At 31.5% G+C, this 19,874-nt stretch overlaps 1 protein-coding gene across 2 annotated transcripts; it reads right to left on the bottom strand.

The window, feature by feature from the left end:
- Window positions 1–3,413: 3,413 nt before the first annotated feature.
- On the bottom strand, window positions 3,414–16,189 carry LOC127717755 (cardioacceleratory peptide receptor-like). Of its 2 annotated transcripts, XM_052223552.1 has the most exons (7): window positions 15,782–16,189; window positions 12,889–12,970; window positions 12,000–12,129; window positions 11,073–11,398; window positions 9,485–9,620; window positions 8,215–8,307; window positions 3,414–4,150 (listed from the first exon to the last, which is right to left on the bottom strand). In XM_052223552.1, the coding sequence occupies exons 2-7, from the start codon at window positions 12,967–12,969 to the stop codon at window positions 3,957–3,959; spliced, it is 960 nt and encodes a 319-aa protein (XP_052079512.1). In that variant the 5' UTR covers window position 12,970; window positions 15,782–16,189; the 3' UTR covers window positions 3,414–3,956. The 2 variants fall into 2 exon arrangements, with proteins under 2 accessions (XP_052079512.1, XP_052079513.1); XM_052223553.1 differs by lacking the exon at window positions 15,782–16,189 and having other exon boundaries at window positions 12,889–13,074.
- Window positions 16,190–19,874: the final 3,685 nt, after the last annotated feature.

The following is a 19,874-nucleotide window of genomic DNA, read 5'->3' as shown; positions in this document are numbered from 1 at the left end:
ACTTTACTGAAAAGTACGCTTTACCTCCAAAAAGTTTTAATTCTATGCCAAAATAAATAATTTATAGGAAGTAAACCACACGTCATTTGGTCTCTGATGGGTAGCTGTCTAATCGGAAATCATACAACATCTCTTAATTTCATAAGTATAAATTAACCTGTGTCTTCTTTGAAAATAACTAAAGCGATGCATTCAATCAATATAAAACGTATAGCATGCATAAACGATATAGGTTTTATGTGAATGATATTTATTTTCTATTATATATCACATATATCATCCTAAGTTGTCTTTAACTATACTGAAATATTGCGTTTGATGCATCAAATTGTAGATGTGTTAGAATTTATAAACAAAACAAGAATGTGTTAGGGATATGATCTGATGATTAATTATAGAATAAATAATCAAAGAATTCAAATACGAAAAAAATATTCAACGACTGAATTACGCAAAATATCAGTGTTGTTCAGTCACGAGTTGAAGATTTTTTGATTTTTCAATTTTTTGATTATTTATTCTTATAATTACATTACCACGGACTTATATATTTTTTGATTCGAGCGTCACTGATGAGTCTTTTGTAGACGAAACGCGCGTCCGGCGTAAATATAGAATTTCAATCCTGGTTTCTATGATGAGTTTATGTTAATTGAAAAAAAGTAGAATTGTTTTTATGTATGCGTTCTCAATTTGTTTTTGATGCAACGTCACCGACTATGTCTTGGCAATACCCATTTTTGCATGACGTCAAAGGATTAAAATTATAGGATTTATTTCACATGTCAAATTATCGGTTTTTATTTAACTGGAAAATCACGGTATTTCATTGCAACCAATGTAAAAATAGAATGTAATGAATCGTTAAATGTTTTAAATGATTGACACCTAATGCTAATTGCAATCATATCTATGCAACATTTTAGCAAAATGTGAAGACCAATTGCTGTCATTTGCTATACATTCTAAAAAACATCATTCAACTCCTTATTACAATGTGGTATTTTGTTCATTATAAATTAAAAAAAAAACTTTATAAATTTATTTGTCCGTAGTTTTTTTTTCTTTTCTTTTACAAACATTCAAAAACACAAAAAGGTGCTTTTATCAATGGTTTAATTTTGTTGGTTATTTTAACGAGTGTGTTGCTGCACAAGTCATATAAGAAAGTAAATTGCATACACGGCGAATGCAAGTAATATTTGTATGTACTAGTCAGTAATGTTAAAATATGTGTTAAAATTACTTATAATTTTTTTTTTATTTCTAATGTAAAGTGCGAGATATTTTTTCTATCAATATATGATTTCTTTCACAGTGATTGAGTTGGAGCTTGTTTTCTGTTGTGAAAGGCTAGACACGAACAATGTAGGCACAAAGACAGTCAATGTAATCTCATATCAAATACAAGATTTGTCCTTTTCTGGATTTTTTTACTTTCGCAAAGTAATGTTTGTTTTTCCCATATGTTCCTGTGTGCATTTTCAATCTCATCATCCATACACGAGGTTTCAATCAACGTACATTGTAATTGATGAATTTTACTTCATGATTTTTGTTAGTTCAAATTAATATAATCCATTGAATAAATCATTTTGAACACGCAAAATGCTTATAAAGTTAATCTGTAGCAATCATTCATTTATGACAACCACAATATAATATTAAAATCATTAACGACCAGTAAAGTCGTTTGTTTTGTAATATTGATTGCTGGTACAGTTTAACCACAGAATGAAAATCAAGGTTGGGGGAGAAAGTTCATCAAATCAGAGATGGTGTGTTGCGTTGTCGAATCGTTCCTTATTTGTTTACTTTCTGTATTACAAGTTGTTGTCATATATAGCTAATATGGAAAGGGGGTCTCACATACATTTTTTGGTCACCACAATTTAAGAAGTTAAAAACCCTTATATGGCTTCCCAGATTTCAGGAATAAACGAGAGATCCACATATTGCTTTTCATGTGATAAAGTATTCATTATACAATTTTATTATTTTGAAGAACTTCCTTTCATGACAAATTTTGATTTCCGATAAAATAATAGAGATTACTGATTAAGGAATTATATATAACCAGTTTAACTATTTTCCTTAATAGCACAGCTCAGCACAGCTGTTTACTTAAATGTCTATAAATAACTAGACAGTGTTGTCTGGTATTTAGGTGATTCCCAGTATTTTCCAAAAGTACACGTGTGACATGGTTGTAAACAAAAGGAAAACATGTGGTCAGAGAATTCATTCGATTTCTGGATTATACTGCTTTTATCAAATTAATTTTATATATGCATACCATTTGGGCATTTAAGGTATAGTCAAGCATTTGTATTTAAAGAATAGTTTGCAAACAATTTTCACTTTTCAACTTGTCGAAACTGGGTCATGATCGTTCATTGGATGATACCTTGTTCAACCACGCGAGACAATGTAAATAATGCAATCAGCTGTCAATGTACATCCCCTGAGGCAGTGTTAACACCATTAAACACTAATTAGATTTCCTAACTGCCACTGACATGATAATTAGATAAGGGATATCCGGAATTGAACTTAAATCTATTGAATTTGCAAGTGTGGAGGACTATAAGATGAGCGTGGCGCTAGAAATTTAAGCGTGTTGCACCGCCACACGTCATGGTGATCCCTATTTTTTTTACAAGAAAATGTATATATCATAAACATTTTTGTGGTAACGTCATTGTCAAATTTGACATCTACTGCACCTTTTATGTTGGCGTCTTTGTTAGATTTATTTGTATGTTTGTTTGAATTGTTTATTCAGAAGTGTTGTATGCTTTCACAGTTTTGGCTGCTGGATCCCAATTATTGTCACATTAACCTATTTTGTCTGTTTGGGTTGATATAACGGAACTATAAACAACTGTCATACAAGTTGAAGGTTAAGCTAGATATAAAACCAAGTTTAACGAAACATTTTCTTTAAGAAAATGCATCTACCAAGTCAGGAATATAGCAGTTTTGTTTTTCAATTATTCCGTTGATAGCGTTTGCTTTTGTCAGTTTGTTTGGACTTCCCCTTTTTGAATTTGACTTGGAGTTCGGTACTTTTTTTTAATATTTTTATGACATTTTGACTGAGTTTTAATTCGCATGGCGGTTGATTAATGCAAATCGGGGAAAGTTTTCCATGTTGAACACCCGGTCTATCCTTGTTTTGAGTCCGTGCAATTCATTTTTTTTTTTGTTTGTTTGTGATACTGATTTGTCTCTTCCTAATCAATTACGACATTTCAACATAGGTAAACTACATGTATGACGCGTTAATTTGGTGACACTGCATAATGTAAGGTATATGTAGACAATATTAATTTAATTGATACATTTAAAAAGCGGATTTTCTATGACGATCAATGTATTTTGATAATAATTTCTTTGATTTTTACCTTAATCGGTACTTTTATTTGATGTATTTGTTTAGTAATTATTTTATGCACACTGTTGGAAAAATGATGCACTCCTTTTTTCTCTCTTACTTATGACTAGTTTTGTACTCCTTTAGCCTTTTTTAGCGAACTCTACGGAATAAGGTTTCTTTAAGATGATGGTCATAGGATGTTATGTAATTGTTAGCACTTTTTATTGGATCTGCATTTTTTTTTGTCCGTATTCATCAACATCAAATCTCCTTACTCTTATATTATTAAATCATTTTTTCTTACTTTTCAATATATCGCTCAAATTGTTTACTTTGTCCAAAAATTGGTATCGCATGGACAATATTCACATCAAGTTCAACAAGCAGAAATGTTATTAATCCGAATATGCCGCATTAGAAAAATAAACACAAACTACAGCCAACAACATGAAGATGGTTAAGATACAGCTCATTACTTTTTTGGCTCGTCAAATCGTGTTTCTTCTTATGCTCTTCCTTAACAATTTTCTTGTAACTTGTTACCATGTCTGCATCTTTTTTCCAAGTAGACTTGACATTAATTATTATTTGCCCTCACTGTTATCTTCCTTCGAAACATCTTTCGATTAAAAATCAGAAACACCAACGGATTTGCAAGGCTATTTATTGGAGCAAGGACATAAAGAATTATACTCCACGTTCCGCTTTCAACGTACCCATGAGAGAGTAATAACGAATCAATCATTATTGGGGCCCAACAAATTATATATACTGAAAATAAAAACAAAAATAATACAATGTTAAATAATCAAGCTTAAAAATTACCCAAATATTTTGTTACAAGTTAGATAATTAGAATTAACATATATCTTCATATTTCTACATTACTAATTTAAAAATGTATTAACAACTCTGGTACGGCATTATTATTGTTCTGAACATGCATGCAATAGTAATCACTGTACATTAAGCCATCAACAATCCCTCAAAATATCATTATTATTTCTTTTTGATATAACCAATATGATCACGGGTACATTTCTTGTTCAAAAATTAATAAATCTCAAGCATAACAGAAATACTGTACAATTGTAACGTGTCCTTTTCAATAATTATTCATTGAAAAGATAACACGAGAATCATCAAAAATAGTGGACAGTACAACAGACCTCATCAACCACTTGATCCGACCACTCCTACAAATAACATTAAAAATTAAACGTAGGCAAACTAGAATTAATAAAACACGCTACAGATAGATTGAATTGGTACAACAAAATGTTTTCGATTGAATAAGTCTAGCATGTGCTAATCAATTTTGCCAAACTTCACATATCTGTGTAGTAATTGTTCATCGTAAAATTAAAACACACAACTTTAAAACATAAAGTTGCATCTTCCAACAGGATAACCACTATCTTGAACAAGGAAATAAAAAAAAAAAAAAACAAAAAACAAAACATGGCACATTATTTGTACAGGAAAGAAAAAAATGTGTCGCTATATTAGACAATGACAGGTTTGAAGTCATAGAAAAATGGTTTAAATCGAAACGCACAACGCAAAAAAAAAGGTATGTTTTGCTTGATGTCTTGATCTTTTCTTCAATGCTGACATTGTGACACTGAATGAATAACAAAAGTGAAGATTTTAATATCTAATTGTCAACTTCACTATTTCGCACAAGAAACAAACGCACTTGCATTTCGTATGGGGTTTGAATATATATCACACCATACGGACTGCATTAACACCAGTGTGTTGCTTACACACAAATATGTTAGAGAAAGGAGAACATCCTACTAAAAATTGACAATACATAAGTCTCAATGTCAGCATACCGATTGAAAGCTATCTGTGCTTAATTCACTAGCGTCTTTAGTTGTCTTTACTTATCTGAAAAGTTGTCTTATCTGTAAAGGTTTTGATTGCATACCATTCATGATTATAAAATTTCGACTAAGTGTGGATTTGCATGGCAGATGATGCATTCTTTGCAGGATATACTTACCCCTTCGATGCTTCCCGACTTGCTCCTTTTAGAGTTCATTTTATTGTTGTTTATTACTTTGATTTGTATTTTCTAAATCGATTGATAGGATTTAAACATGGGATGAATACTTTTCCCTACATTAAAATACAGAGATCATAGTTCCCAATATACATTGCTTTTGAATCTGCATTGGCAAGGCCAATGATATTATACATTATCTTACCTTCTATAACTTCTAGGAATATCATTGATTCAAAGTGAAAACGTGATTACCGTGTATGTATATTACAGGGTCAGTGGGTGGATTTTGTTTTACTTGCACGGTGCGAAGTAGAGTTACGTTCTTTTTAAAAAAGTAAATCTCAAATTGACACGTATTCATTTCATTGTAAACATACATATTTATATTTCTTTCATACTTTATATACAAATCTTATCATAGATACGATGACTTTTTCACCGTAAATAAAGTTCTGTTTAATGGTGGGTAAAAATTGAAACTTTACAACAACATCTAAATTCTTCATATCAAGGTAATCGGTAAGATTCATTCATGTGATAGTGACCTTATACGATATGTATGGGGTCATTAAATTCCATATGGGGCTCACGCTTCTATACCTCTAGCTCCATGTGGAATTCACTGACCCCTTATATACATTGTTTAATGTCAATAGCCTACTATGTTACTAATAATAAACGGTGTTTTAGTTTTATTGATATTAAAGAAATTTCTTGGTATTCCTAAACAGAAGATTTTATACACACAGAAGAAGAAGTATACTTAACAACAAAATTATTTTCATTTACCTGTGTATAATATGATGCAGGTTTTTTCAAAAGTGATTATTTTCTAAATATTGTTTAACATTTCACAGTGGTATCATACTTTAACTTTGTTTGAACCTGTTTATTTACTTTTGACCTTAATTATTTATTCCCTTATAATTTTTATTAACTATGTATTTGCATTCAGGTATCACAGATCATATTTATTCGTTCATTGTGTTTTAATTTACGTTTTTTGATTGAGTTAAGCCTTCCAATTGATATTTTATAGTGTCTTTCTATGTTTTTATGTTATACTATTGTTTCAGAAAAGGGAGAAGGTTTGGTACCATTAAAACGTTTAATCCCGCTGCAAATGTTTGCACCTGTCCTGAGTCAGGAATCTGATGTACAGAAGTTGTCGTCTGTTTATGTAGTTCATACGTGTTTCTCGTTTTTATATAGATTAGACCGTTGGTTTTCCCGTTTGAATGGTTTTACATTAGTAATTTTTGGGGCCCCTTATAGCTTGCTGTTCGGTGTGAGCCAATGCTCCGTGTTGAAGGCCGTACCTTGACCTATAATGGTTTACTTTTATAAATTGTTACTTGGATGGAGAGTTGTCTCATTGCACTCATACCACATCTTCCTATATCTATTTTGAATTGATGTAGGATAAAACAGCTGTTTTCCTAATTTCATAGATAAATTGTACATTGTCAAGGTAATTTTCTTGCAGAAATAACAGAATAACCATCTGAATTCAATGAAAAGAATGAGTTAAAAAAAGTCGGGATCAAGGAAAAAGGACGGAAAGACAATACAAAACTAACAAAACAATGCATAAAACGTAATATTACATTTGTTTAACACAAACTAATTCAAAATTTGGGTATTATTCACAGTGATACAGAAATGATGCTCCACTATCTAGAACAGTCAGTATTAATTTCTTATTTGATACCACCATTCAGATGAATGTGTTTTAACAGCAATAACTAAGAAATTTAAGATCATCGACCTTGTCCTTATAAATGCAACAAATTGAAGTTAAGCTAGATCATTTGTATACAATTCTAAAAGATAGATTTAGCAAGGAAAATAAAGAACATTTTATCAATCTTTATAGTAATCGGAAAAACATACATTCACTATTCGTTACAATGGATTGATTAATATTTTTGGAATTTCCCTCCTTTATACATGTTATACTGGATACATTAACTTAACAAAAAGTTTATAATTAAACAATGTATAGCCAGGGCGTTATGGATTCTACTTGATCTATAGTCTTTCTTTCATTTTGTCATTTCACAGTAAAAGATGATGTTCAAAGAAATTGTGATGGGGTATATTCAATCGATCGGATGTGGACTCAATTTCCTAAATTATATAAGACTAGATTATATAAGACCCAATCACTATTAAGCTCTTACTTACATCCAATTTTTAGAGTTATGTGTTAAAACGGCAACCTCGAAGAAATATAAGAAAACCGATTTGGTCCTTTTTAATGCAATGAATTGAAATGACAGTTTATGCAAGGTTATTTGCTTATCAATCTGATAGACAGATTAAGCCAACTCCAAGTGATGTTATAATTTTGTGCGCCCGTCCTCTTTTCCCCAAACGTGACCTACCGATTTAGACTTATCGGCGAGTTTGTACTAATACGAGCAACACGACGGGTGCCACATCTTGAGCAAGATCTTTTTACCTACCAGAGCACATGAGATCACCCCTGGTTTTTGGTGGGGTTCGTGTTGCTCAGTCTTTAGTTTTCTAAGTTGTGTTTTGTGTACTGTTGTTTGTCTGCTTGTCTTTTTATTTTCGACTTTTGAGTTTCAATGTCCCTTTGGTATCTTTCGCCTCTTTTAGACAAGGGTTTGACCACATAGTAGACTCATTAGTGCAACCAGGTTAAAAGTTAAAATGCCAAATCAAAAATGAAATTGAAAAGCACTGAAAACCAAGCATTTCAAAAAGTAGTAGTTAAATACAGTTGAGGTATAATGCCTAGGGGTAGAAACAATATAAGTATTTACAATACAAATTGAGTACAAATATTTCTTACCTACTACAATTACAAACAGTAACTTGATGGTTCTAATCTTAGCCTTTGAAATAACCGCAATATTAACACTTGTGTTAACATCCACATCGACATCTAAGCAAATACAAATAGACATATTGATGATTAAAAATTGAAATAATAAATTTGAAATTTCTTTCAAAGTGCAAGAGCATGAACATATTTAGACATGCTACTTCTATTTCAAAACATTGAATGAATAACCATTTACCTAACTACACGAAACCTTGACATAGTCACTGTAATTATGCTGACCATTCTTTTTCGTTTTTAATTTCATTAAAGAGTTGCTTATATAATTGACAATAGTACAATGAAAAAGGCTTAAAAAATATCTTAAAATCCGACGAATTAAGATAAAATATCAGTAGCATATTTCAAAGTTTGGTTTCTCCGCAGTCCGATTAGGACATTAACTGCCAGTGCGTTCCGGGGATGTTAATCTTTTTGCAAGTATATATTTTAATTTTTTTTTATGAAAGATGCTAAGCTCTAACACATTTCAACCGAAATAATTTTAAGTCATTGTCCGATTTGCCAAATTTATAAGAAATGATTTTGACATTTTATGCCTTAAAACGTTAAATAGAGTTTAGGATTCAGACATGAAATAAGATGCATTCAAGGTATATATCTGTTGTTTCATACAACATTAAACTGGAAAGGGCTTCAATATATGTAGAACGTTTATGCAATGCCGACTTAAATCAACCAAACAATTTCAACTGCAAATATTGCTGAATTAGATCAAAATAAAACAAAATCCCTGAATATTTTGTACAATTCGGAGAGATATTTTTTTCACAAACCGTGTCAATTTTCAAGGCGAGATTTAGCATTTTTCGTGTTTATTACTTAATGTCTTTATTTATGTTTAAACCAGATAACAATTCCAATTTGCGAACACGTCAAGTTGGTCTCTCCACATATTTGTTGTGCCGAGCTAATCAAAAATCTAAAAAGAAATTTACTATAGATTCATATATTTTTGTTAATATCAATTTTCAAAGATTAAGGCAAAACGAGTATTCGTGGAGATTTAATATTTTGTTTTTGCCACTGTTTTCAGACTAGCCGATAGAAAATGTGTACTTCGTGGAGCATTGCTATTCGTGGGTAGTCAATATTCACAAAATCCATAAAGAAAGTATACAACGAATAACAATGAACCCACATTCAACGAGATATAAGTATGTTATGATTAAATGTTGCGACAATTTTCAAAGAAGAAAATAGAACTACTGTTTTGTACCTGATTGGTTGTGTTTTCCTCTGATTATTCCAAATCTCTCTCTCCTCCGTATTGTGACAATCATAAGTATGTAACAAATACTTATTACTATAACTGGTACAATGATTATGGTGCACAAGTCTAAATATACAAACCCCTATAGTGGAAATAAAAAATATAAGAATATCAAACATAGTTATGGAAGCTTGAATAAGTAATATAACTTTTAAGGACTTCCTGTGTACGATCATTTAAAAGATTTTGACATTGAGCAGTATTAAGATAATCTGTTTTAGCAACATCATAAGCTTAGCGTATTTAAGTTAAACATAAAATGAGAAAAAGAAGCGAAAGATACAAAAAGGACATTCAAACTCATAATTCGAAAATAAACTGACAACGACATGGCTAAAAAAAAGACAAACAGACAAACACATGAAACAATAGTACACAAAACAAAACAAAGAAAACTAAAGATAAAACAAAACAAAAACATATTTACTTTTCTCGTTTATACTTAAATATACACAAAATTCATAAATTTTTCTGGATCGAAATAAAAAATATCTTTAGCAATTTTTTTTCAGTTTACATCATTGTTTTTTTACAAAAAATATGAAAGAGCGCCTTGAAAAACCTCATGCCACAGGTTTATATCTATTCTTGTTGAGGATGATATGTTGGTCTATTTTCAGAAAGTTCTTAACCTCTCAGTCTTGAGCGATATTTGGGTTGCTCGTAATACGATGGCCATAGGAATCATATAGAAATTCGAAGATACACGATGTCCGATGTAACTAACGTTTACCTAAACAATAAACTTGTACTGAGTTTTTATGTTAATTCAAAATAATATGTGGTTCTATCTTTTCCAAAAATGAGGGTTTACAGTTTTTAACAGTACGGTCATTAACCTTAGGAGATAAGTTGATGATAACTATTAATACATTTGTTAAAGAAGAGGGACGAAAGATACCAGAGGGACAGTCAAACTCATAGATCGAAAACAAACTGACAACGCCATGGCCAAAAATAAAAAGACAAATAGACAAATAATAGTACAGATGACACAACATAGAAAACTAAAGACTAAGCAACACAAACCCCACCAAAAACTGGGGGTGATCTCAGGTGCTCCGGAAGGAAATGCAGATCCTGCTCCGCATGTAGCATCTGAATGGACTTCTCATTGATGAATTAAGAAATTTAGTCCTTGTTCGTCATACACATGGAGCTCTCAACGTGTGTATGTGTTTTCAAAATGTTTGGGTTGAGCGTTTCTGATGAAGGTAGATCTAAGAATATATAATTTCATACGGACGAAATAGTTATGTTGTTATTTTCATTTATTCTGGCTGGCGTATACAAAAATCACAAGAGATACCAAGTTGATAGTTTTGCACGCCAGACAGACGTTTTGTCTGCAAAAGAATCACCAGTGACGCTCATATTTAAAAGGGTATTGGGGCCCCTAAATTTTGAAATACAGATACGGTATCTTTTCCTTGGTTAGAAAATCCTTTGTATCTCTAACAACATGAAAAATTCAAAGTGTAGTGAACAGAAAATTTATACAGATAAAGTTTGAGACAATGAAAATTTCACTTACTAAACTAATAAACTCATGGTTGCAATATGATTTATCTTCAATAAATCTACCTCTGACCCCATAAGGTATCGCTAGAATGCAGCCAATTGCCCATGACGACAGCGCCAGTCCATATCGGTATAGTTTTCCTTTAGAAGCAGCTGCCAATGGCTTAAGAATAACATATGCGCGGTCAATTGATATAACCACAATTGCATATGTTGAGACAAAAAATGGCACAATTGAAAAATACGCATAAATGATATAACACACATGTGGATTCCATGGAACATTAAAGCGATTAAACATAGTCTCTGGTAACACAAACATGAGTCCTACAGCAAAATCTGAAAAAAAAATATCTTCTGCAAAAATAGTTTTTAGTTTGTGAATTTAAAATGCTTTTAACAATTTTGAATGAAGTTCGCCTAAATATATTTTGATTCAGACTAAAACGGCAATTCAGTCTCAAGAAAACAAATTTTTGAATATTTATACTGAAATATTGATAAATCTTCGACGAAAAATAGTTTGACACATTTCAATATTGCTACTATTTATATTCAAAGAAATTGGAAATGCTAAATTTGAGTTTCCGTGCTTGTTCAAAACTTCATAAAAGGGCGAGGGGCCTCGGTGGCCGAGTGGTCTAAGTAGTTACTACTGTAATCACTAGCCAGTCAACACTGAGGTTGTGAGTTCGAATCCCGCTCGTGCGGGTGCACTCGACTCCAATCTTAATTGACTAGGATTGTCAGTTTCCCTATCAAAGGTCGGTGGTTTTCTCCGGGCACTCCGGCTTCCTCCACCAATAAAAACTGGCCGCCACGAAATAGCCCAAAAGTGGTGCTTTAAAGTGGCGTTAAAACACCAAAAATCAAAATCAATAAAAGGGCATATAGTATCGACAGGTGATTGGTTTGCACAAAGTAATTATAAAATATGTACCTGCTATCGCTAAATTAGCGACAAAAAATCCCATCCTTGATTTTCTGTTTCCAATGTATAATAACACAATCACCACAATGTTAGAACATATAATTCCAAGAAGAATGAGTAATGATGTCCATTTCAAAACCTGTATAAGTTGATATATATATATATATATATATGAATATTCATTTTACTTAATAACAGTGAAGCAAAAAGAGGAATAAACATGTTTGAAAGAAGGCAAACAGGGCTCAAATCATGCGTAAAATCAAATTTATGGATTTACATTCTTACTCCTATGAGGCGTAGGACTAAAGAGTCTTGGGATACGGCATACACAGGATAACAGTTATCATCATTTTATTTCTTTATTCATGTTGCACATTTTGCAGATCTTTGATAAATCCCTGTCGTACTTGTCGTGAATATTTGTTATTTGTACCACAGCTGGATTGTTCTCTCATTTATACAGCTTTATCCTTTTTATCAGTGTGTGTGTATGTTAGGGATTCCGACTCCTAAAGCCAAATTTGACTTTAGATGGATTTTGCTTTTGTTTAAGGCAATTTTTGTCATTAAGTTTATTACGTGTTTCGGTACCTATACAAATAATCAAATATTTTGCATTGAGCGTTCCTACTGATATAGGTTAATCCAAAACGACACTTCTGACATTTACATAAAGTGTTATTTTCATTTTTATTAATCAATATTGATTTTGATATTAAGCACTGATATATATTCAGATTTTTCGTGAGAAAGCTGTTCGAAAAATAAAAACGATCGATCGATATATACAACCAAATAAAAGTCAAAGCAAATAACAAAAAAAACCCAACAATAAAATTATTTTTTTAATACGATAATAAATAGACTAATAAGTTAAAGTAAATCAGGATCTTACCAATTCAGTATATGTCGGTACGTCTTCCTTGGTCGCGTTATACGTAACATTTTCATCTGTCCAATTATAAATCATCTCCATGCTGAAAAATTTTCTTCCAAAACAGCAATTCTATAATGTAATACTTTAAACAAAATTCTAGCAGAAGGGATATATAATATATGCAGAGCACTAATACGAAATCGTAATTAATAAAACAGATACAGGTGAATTCATCACGATTACATGATAACAGTTATCATCACCAACTGTGAAATCATTTGATGTTGGCAAATCATCTACACAATTAATCTTATATCAAATTTGTCGGCTTTTTTTTATCGAGGAAAAGCAACAAAATATTTAAATTTCGTATGGACATTAACGCCGATGTAATCAGTAGAACAAGTCAAAGCCTAACCCGAATAATTACGTTGTTATATTGCGCTGATCTACGAGCACACCATTAATTCCTGAATGAATAGACAATGAGTGAAAAATCGGCTATCAATCATTCGGAATTAGCTCAGGATTTACCTATCTCGACAAAATCGAACTGACTGCTGATTGGATGCCTCTTCTACTGGGTACCAATCAAAATCCAGGATTCGTGAAGAGTCTGAGCGTATCAGGAAATCAGGCCCTCGCGATCAGGTGATTGATTACCCCCAGTTTTTGGTGGGGTTCGTGTTGCTTAGTCTTTGGTTTTCTATGTTGTGTCATCTGTACTATTATTTATCTGTTTGTCTTTTTTGTTTTGGCCATGGCGTTGTCAGTTTGTTTTCGATCTATGAGTTTGACTGTCCCTCTGGTATCTTTCGTCCCTCTTTGACGCCAACCCTGTTTTTTTTTAATAAATTTTTATTTGGGTTTGACTGGTTGCGTATATTATATTATCGGGGATACTAATATATGCATTCCCTTTTTTTAATTACATGTATTCTAAGATTAGATGCCACAGTCAATGTCAATTGTACTTCTGTAAATATAGACAATTCAATTTCCAATTGAACTATTTTACGGCAAAAACTGTGTCAATTTTATTATGAAGTTTCTTTAAAAATATTATCCTGAAATGAAAAGATCACATGCACTATAATTGTTTGCAAAGAACAAAACACAGGGCTGTGTGGTATATTTTCAACATGTATATGCCTCGAACTTCTAATTGTTTAAACTTATACTTAAATTCTGTATTTCCCCTGCCTTTACGTTGATTCTTCCTGAGAATTCAAATTAGCTGCTATCCAGCTGTATTTTGACTGGTAAAATTCAAACCCTGTGTCTCTGTGGTTTGAAACATGGGGACTATATCTGGGAATCAGAAGGTAAACGAAACAAAATATATACGAATAGAAAGTATCTCCCTAAAAAAGGCGAGTTTTGTGAAACAGTTGTAAAAAGATCAATTGACAGTGTAATTGTCATTATGATCGAAGTAAAGACGTCTTCTGATTTAGCGTATTTGTATATATCATGTATATGATGATATCAGGTTTTTCTCTTGGTAAATATTTTTTCGCTACCCCTTTCGCCAAAGCAAATTTTTACCAACTTATTTTACTTTTTTGAAAACCAAATGGATTTCAATTTACAGCATAATACGTTATCTAGGTTCACATATAACTTATAATATTAGGTCCCAGTGTACAGTAATCCAACATTTCTATGACAAAATCAACAATTAAAAAAAATTTACTAAATTACAATAATTAGTAATTATATTTATTTACATTTATGGATATCGTAAAATTACATAACAAAGGCGACCAAATTTTATTACTGCATCCTTTATCTGTATATCGGAATGTCATTTTTTATATGTGTTTCCAAAATATCAACAGATCGGGATTTTTCTTCAATCAGTTAATCAGATATTCCTATCTAGTTGAATGGAACCAAATGCTTTTTCCTTTTACTTTGAAGGTGTTTATAGATTTCTTCTATTTTTATCGTTCAACATAAAGTTAAAACAAAAATCTATGTTAAAGACAGGGACGCTTTAACGATCGGAAAGTATCAATTTCTAAACAATTACATGTATATTTGCAACTCGTTCACTGGTGGAGGTGTCCTCCGCCGATTGCATCACCGGCTGAGTAGTCAGAAGTTCTGTGTTGACATGTATTATCATTTATATGGTCATAATCATAAATTACTGTTTACAACATTTTTTCGAAAAACTAAAGATTTTTACCCTAGGAATAGACTACCCCAGCTGTATTTGGCAAAACCTTTCGGAATATATGGTCCTCAAACCTCTTCAACTTTGTACTTTTGGTTTTTTTTATTTATTTTTTTTATTGGAGCATCACAAATGAGCCTTTTGTAGACAAAACGCGAGTCTGGCATACAATATTTTATCCTGGTATCTATGATGAGTTTATCTTGTGAGACGTGAAGCCATTTGACCATATAATGATTTTAAACCATACAATTTACACCTTTCGTTAATTTGTTTATTCCCGATAGCTTTCAAATTGAAAAAACAGAAAAGTACACCAGATCAACGACGGCGAACAGTTTTAGTTCTTTCGAAAAAAATTTCCGCTAATAATGATTTTTTTCGCCACATTCTTAATTTTGTTTATGCAAAATGCGATAGTTGCGAAAGCTAAATGTAGCGGAAACCCTGATGATCTATATGTAATGATAAAAAACATATATGATTAAACTAATCAGCAAATGAAAGTGAATGTTTATATTTTTTTTTTGTGATCTTTAAATGTACAGTTTCAATTCCAGAGCTTTTATTCAATTGAAATAAAATATTACTTAGACATATTACAGGCACCCTTAATTTTTCTAAAATTATATCAAATATTTTGAGATCTCTAATTCAAATTTTATGTTTTGGTGTATCGTATATCTTATTAAAGCTCTTAGACAAGAAGATTCCATAACTAATACTTACTGCTGTTTTTATGAAGACCATTAAACTCCGTAATAATCATTGAAGTAGAACAACAACAAAGGTCCTCTCACTTTATTGAAACTTTTTAAAACTTGAAATGATATGTTTTACATAGCCACACGCCTACAACCGTCAGCTATAAATGTCTAGATTGAAAAAAAAATAAGGTGATTTTATCCAGTGAATCAGTGAATTCATGTTAATAAATTATTCCAAATTCCACTTATTTAGTGATAGGTTAAATCTGCAATAATCACGATGTTCATATTGGCTTTGTTATGAACGAGTATATACATGTACATGTTGAGCGAAAATTTTCAAAGCATAACTTCACACACTGTATAACACTTTCTTTCCGGGTCAATGTCTTAAATTTTACTCTTCATTGATTTTACCAAATTTACACGTTAATTGGGTAGTATGATAAATGCATTTCAATGTAATATAAAAATACATTTTGTTCAAGCTGTGTATTCATGAAACAGAAATCATGTTTCCAACTATCGCAATATAATATATGGGAGTCACATGTTTGTCTGTGTAATCATTAAAGATTATCTCGATTAAACGAGAGAAAAAACAACAAACCACATTAAAGCAAATTTAGAAACATCAGAAATTAAGTTATAGATAATGCATACTTTAAGGTTTTTCTTGTCGTTTAACACACCGAGGGTGGGTGTCATGATTGTATAAATGAAAGACCGACCGTGTCTGACTTATCTACCGTCAAACATTATTATATTTTGCAAAAATGTGCGTGAAATTGCATATCGTTTCTCTGATTACATTAAAGTGACATATTCGTTTTTCATTTGTTTAGGTATAACATCGCCCAACGTCTAAATATTAAATAAAACTCTAGAAATAACAATTAGTAATCGATGTCCAGTCAAATCAATATCTTACTGTACATGCATGAAGCATGAAATAAAACATTTGTTTCGGTATATGAAAAATACAAGTCTCTAGGAGGGTATATTTATTTCTGTCTGGTTTAATGACATTTTTACCACGAAAAACGATTTTTTTTTTAACAATTGCAGAAAAATTGTTTTCTCTATTTTGCTTGCCAATACATTTTTCTTTTAAATTGAGAGTCAGGATGACATATCATATATTTCTACCTCATAGATCTATGCGTTAAAGACGTGTTCTGGTACTAATATTGCAATCTTATAAATGAAGTAAAGGATTGTTTCTGTATAAAATCTTTAAGGAATATTTAAGTTGGACAATTGTATAGAAAACCACAAATTAGCAACAACACACAACTCGTATCAAATGATGTTTAACAAACCCCTTTATTTGCACATGTTGCATGCAACACCCGACATGCGAGCCAATTCCTAATGTAAATGTTACAATCGAGAATAAGAACAATCGGTCAAATTACAGATGAGACGACTTTTCTGGTATCTTAACATCTTTAATGCTAACATATGGCGCTAGGGAGTTGAGACACAGACATATGGTAAACTGATTCGTGATGGTGACCGTAAAATGTATGTCGTATATTAAAATTTATATTTACAGTATAAACAACAATGTTAGTTATTTTAATGTTTGAAACAATTAAACCAACCAACCAATGCGTTTAAATGATATAAACATCATAAATATAAGTAGTTATCAGATTGTTTTTTTTTTGTAAGTAGAACTCAATCAGTGTCAATGTGTTGCGTGAACAAAAGGGAAGAACTACAAAAATAAGCGTCATGGGTCGTCGCGATGCAAACAAGTAGTTTTTGCATTCACACACTATTCACAATATTTACAGAAATGTATTATTTTTGTTTTAAATCACAGCTTTATAATTACACTTTATACTTTTAAAGAACCAATCAACAAACCTAATAAATGTATTTCGTGAACTATAAATGCTGCATTTATCATATGTTTCGATATTCAGATGCAAAAGCAAACTTTTCTAAATGCGTTTGAAATATCGTATACGCAACAATATCGTTCAATTACGTCTCCTTTGTCTAAATATATTAGGAATTATTAAAGACGTAAGAAAGAAATGTATGTAAACTTTACTAGATTATCAATATATTTGATGGTTTGGATTGTGAATTATTACTATGCAACGACTTGACATTGATGCTTTAATTCGTGCATTTTATTGCAGGTCAAAGTGGATATTATTTTCCCTAATTGTTAGTTATTACTGTACAATTCATATCGTACAATAAACATTCAGAATGATTAAACGAAGAGTTGTTTAGAATGATTCTATTGTGAATTACGGTGGTAAATAGTAATCGTTATCTGCACAGGAATGCATTTCATCAGTAAATACAGATCGACGTTACAGGTGCACTTGTTGCTTCGTATGAAATCCAGTTTGTAAGTTATGTTCATTTGAAACTCCCGGGACGATTTTATGATTAGATACAGGGTTTCATTTTATTACTAAAAAGTAAAATTACAAAATTAACGCATCGCTACAGTTGTTTCATGCGATTAAAATGATCAAAACAAATCTGAATGTATCACCTTAAATATATAAACGCTGCACGTCGGATATTTTGGGTTAAAATATAATGTTAAAGTAGGATTGAAAAAAAATATACTCAAATATTTTTAGTCAAATATACAGATATTGATAAAAAAAAAGAAGTTAGGTATAAAATTGTAAAGGCCTATTTCATTTTGGACAATATTCAAACGGCGTAAACAAGGTCAAATATCTAGGGGTCAGTACTTAGTTTAAACAGGCATTATGTACAGGGCACAATATTTCAAGAACTTAAACATACATAAGCTAGAAGTATGGGGGGGGGGGGGGGAGGTAGTAGGGGGGGGGGGGGGTTGAGATCTCACAAACATGTTATAACCCCGCCGCATTTTTTGCGCCTGTCCGAAGTCAGGAGCCTCTGGCCTTTGTTAGTCTTGTATGTTTTTTTTTTATTTTAGTGCATTTATATGTTTTGGGTTTTTGAGTTTAGTGTGAAGTCCATTTCCACTGAACTAGTACACAATTTTATTTAGGGGCCAGCTGAGGACCACCTCTGGGTGCGGGATTTTCTCGCTGCATTGAAGACCAATTGGTGGCCTTCAGCTGTTGTCCGCTCTTTGGTCGGGTTGTTGTCTCTTTGACATATTTCCCACTTTCATTTTCAATTTTATACATTGTAATCTAAATCATAAGTACTTAATATAGTATAACTATATTATTTAGCTCCAGTATTCAACTCAGGACTCACAATAAAGGTATGTCAAACAAACGGGAAATACCTAAAGAAATGAGATTGAATCTTGTACAACTAACAATGATTTGATTGTATGTAGAAACAATATTTAGAACGTAAACAGATATATTGTTTAAGGGGACATTTGCCTTACTACGATATAGAAGTGTATTTGACGCATTAAAAACTAAATATACCTTATAAAGTATCCATACAAAGTAAAAGTAAAAATAAAGTCATTTCCATTGTTCATGTACACCTTGAGTGTTTAAATATTGTGAATAATTTGAAGGACAACAAAACTATTTACTACGAAGTTGCATATGCTTTTCCGTCGCAGTCGGTTTTCAAATTGCGGTTAAAATAACTGTTAAATAACGCATGATCCATGCATGTAATAATGAATTGATTTATTATTTGTTTGTTGGCTTTTTAATGTCAAGTGGCTTATATTTCGTTCATGAGCACGTCGATATATAATCTTTGACACAACTTATATCATTATCTTAAAGGGTGTTTAATGAGTAGAAAATTGCCGTGTTTCTACTATCAATAAACATAATGACTGCAATTTGTCAGTTCAAAATCCTATTTAATAACCTATAAATAGCGTAAAATCTGGTTTACGTTTAATGTACATCACAATAATTACAAAACATTTACTGTATGTCAATTAAACACTATTTTACAAGCTTTAAGAATGCTTTGATGTTCTCAAAAGATAAATTAGAAAGTTTTTGAAAGACCAATTGTTGCTAATAAGTAATATCAAAATGTGCCATTGTCACTCTCAAACAAATGAAAGGAGGGAAAAATCCCATGTCTCCTGAACCTACATTATTAACAAGCTATCACCATGGCAATTTAGTGTTTGGCTCAGCCTACTGCAAAGCACA

This window comes from Mytilus californianus, unplaced genomic scaffold (genome assembly GCF_021869535.1).
Source record: "Mytilus californianus isolate M0D057914Y unplaced genomic scaffold, xbMytCali1.0.p SCAF_10, whole genome shotgun sequence".
Classification (NCBI taxonomy): Eukaryota; Metazoa; Mollusca; class Bivalvia; order Mytilida; family Mytilidae; genus Mytilus; species Mytilus californianus.
Note: the sequence above shows the minus strand (reverse complement) of the source record. Positions and strands in the feature narration are given on the sequence as shown.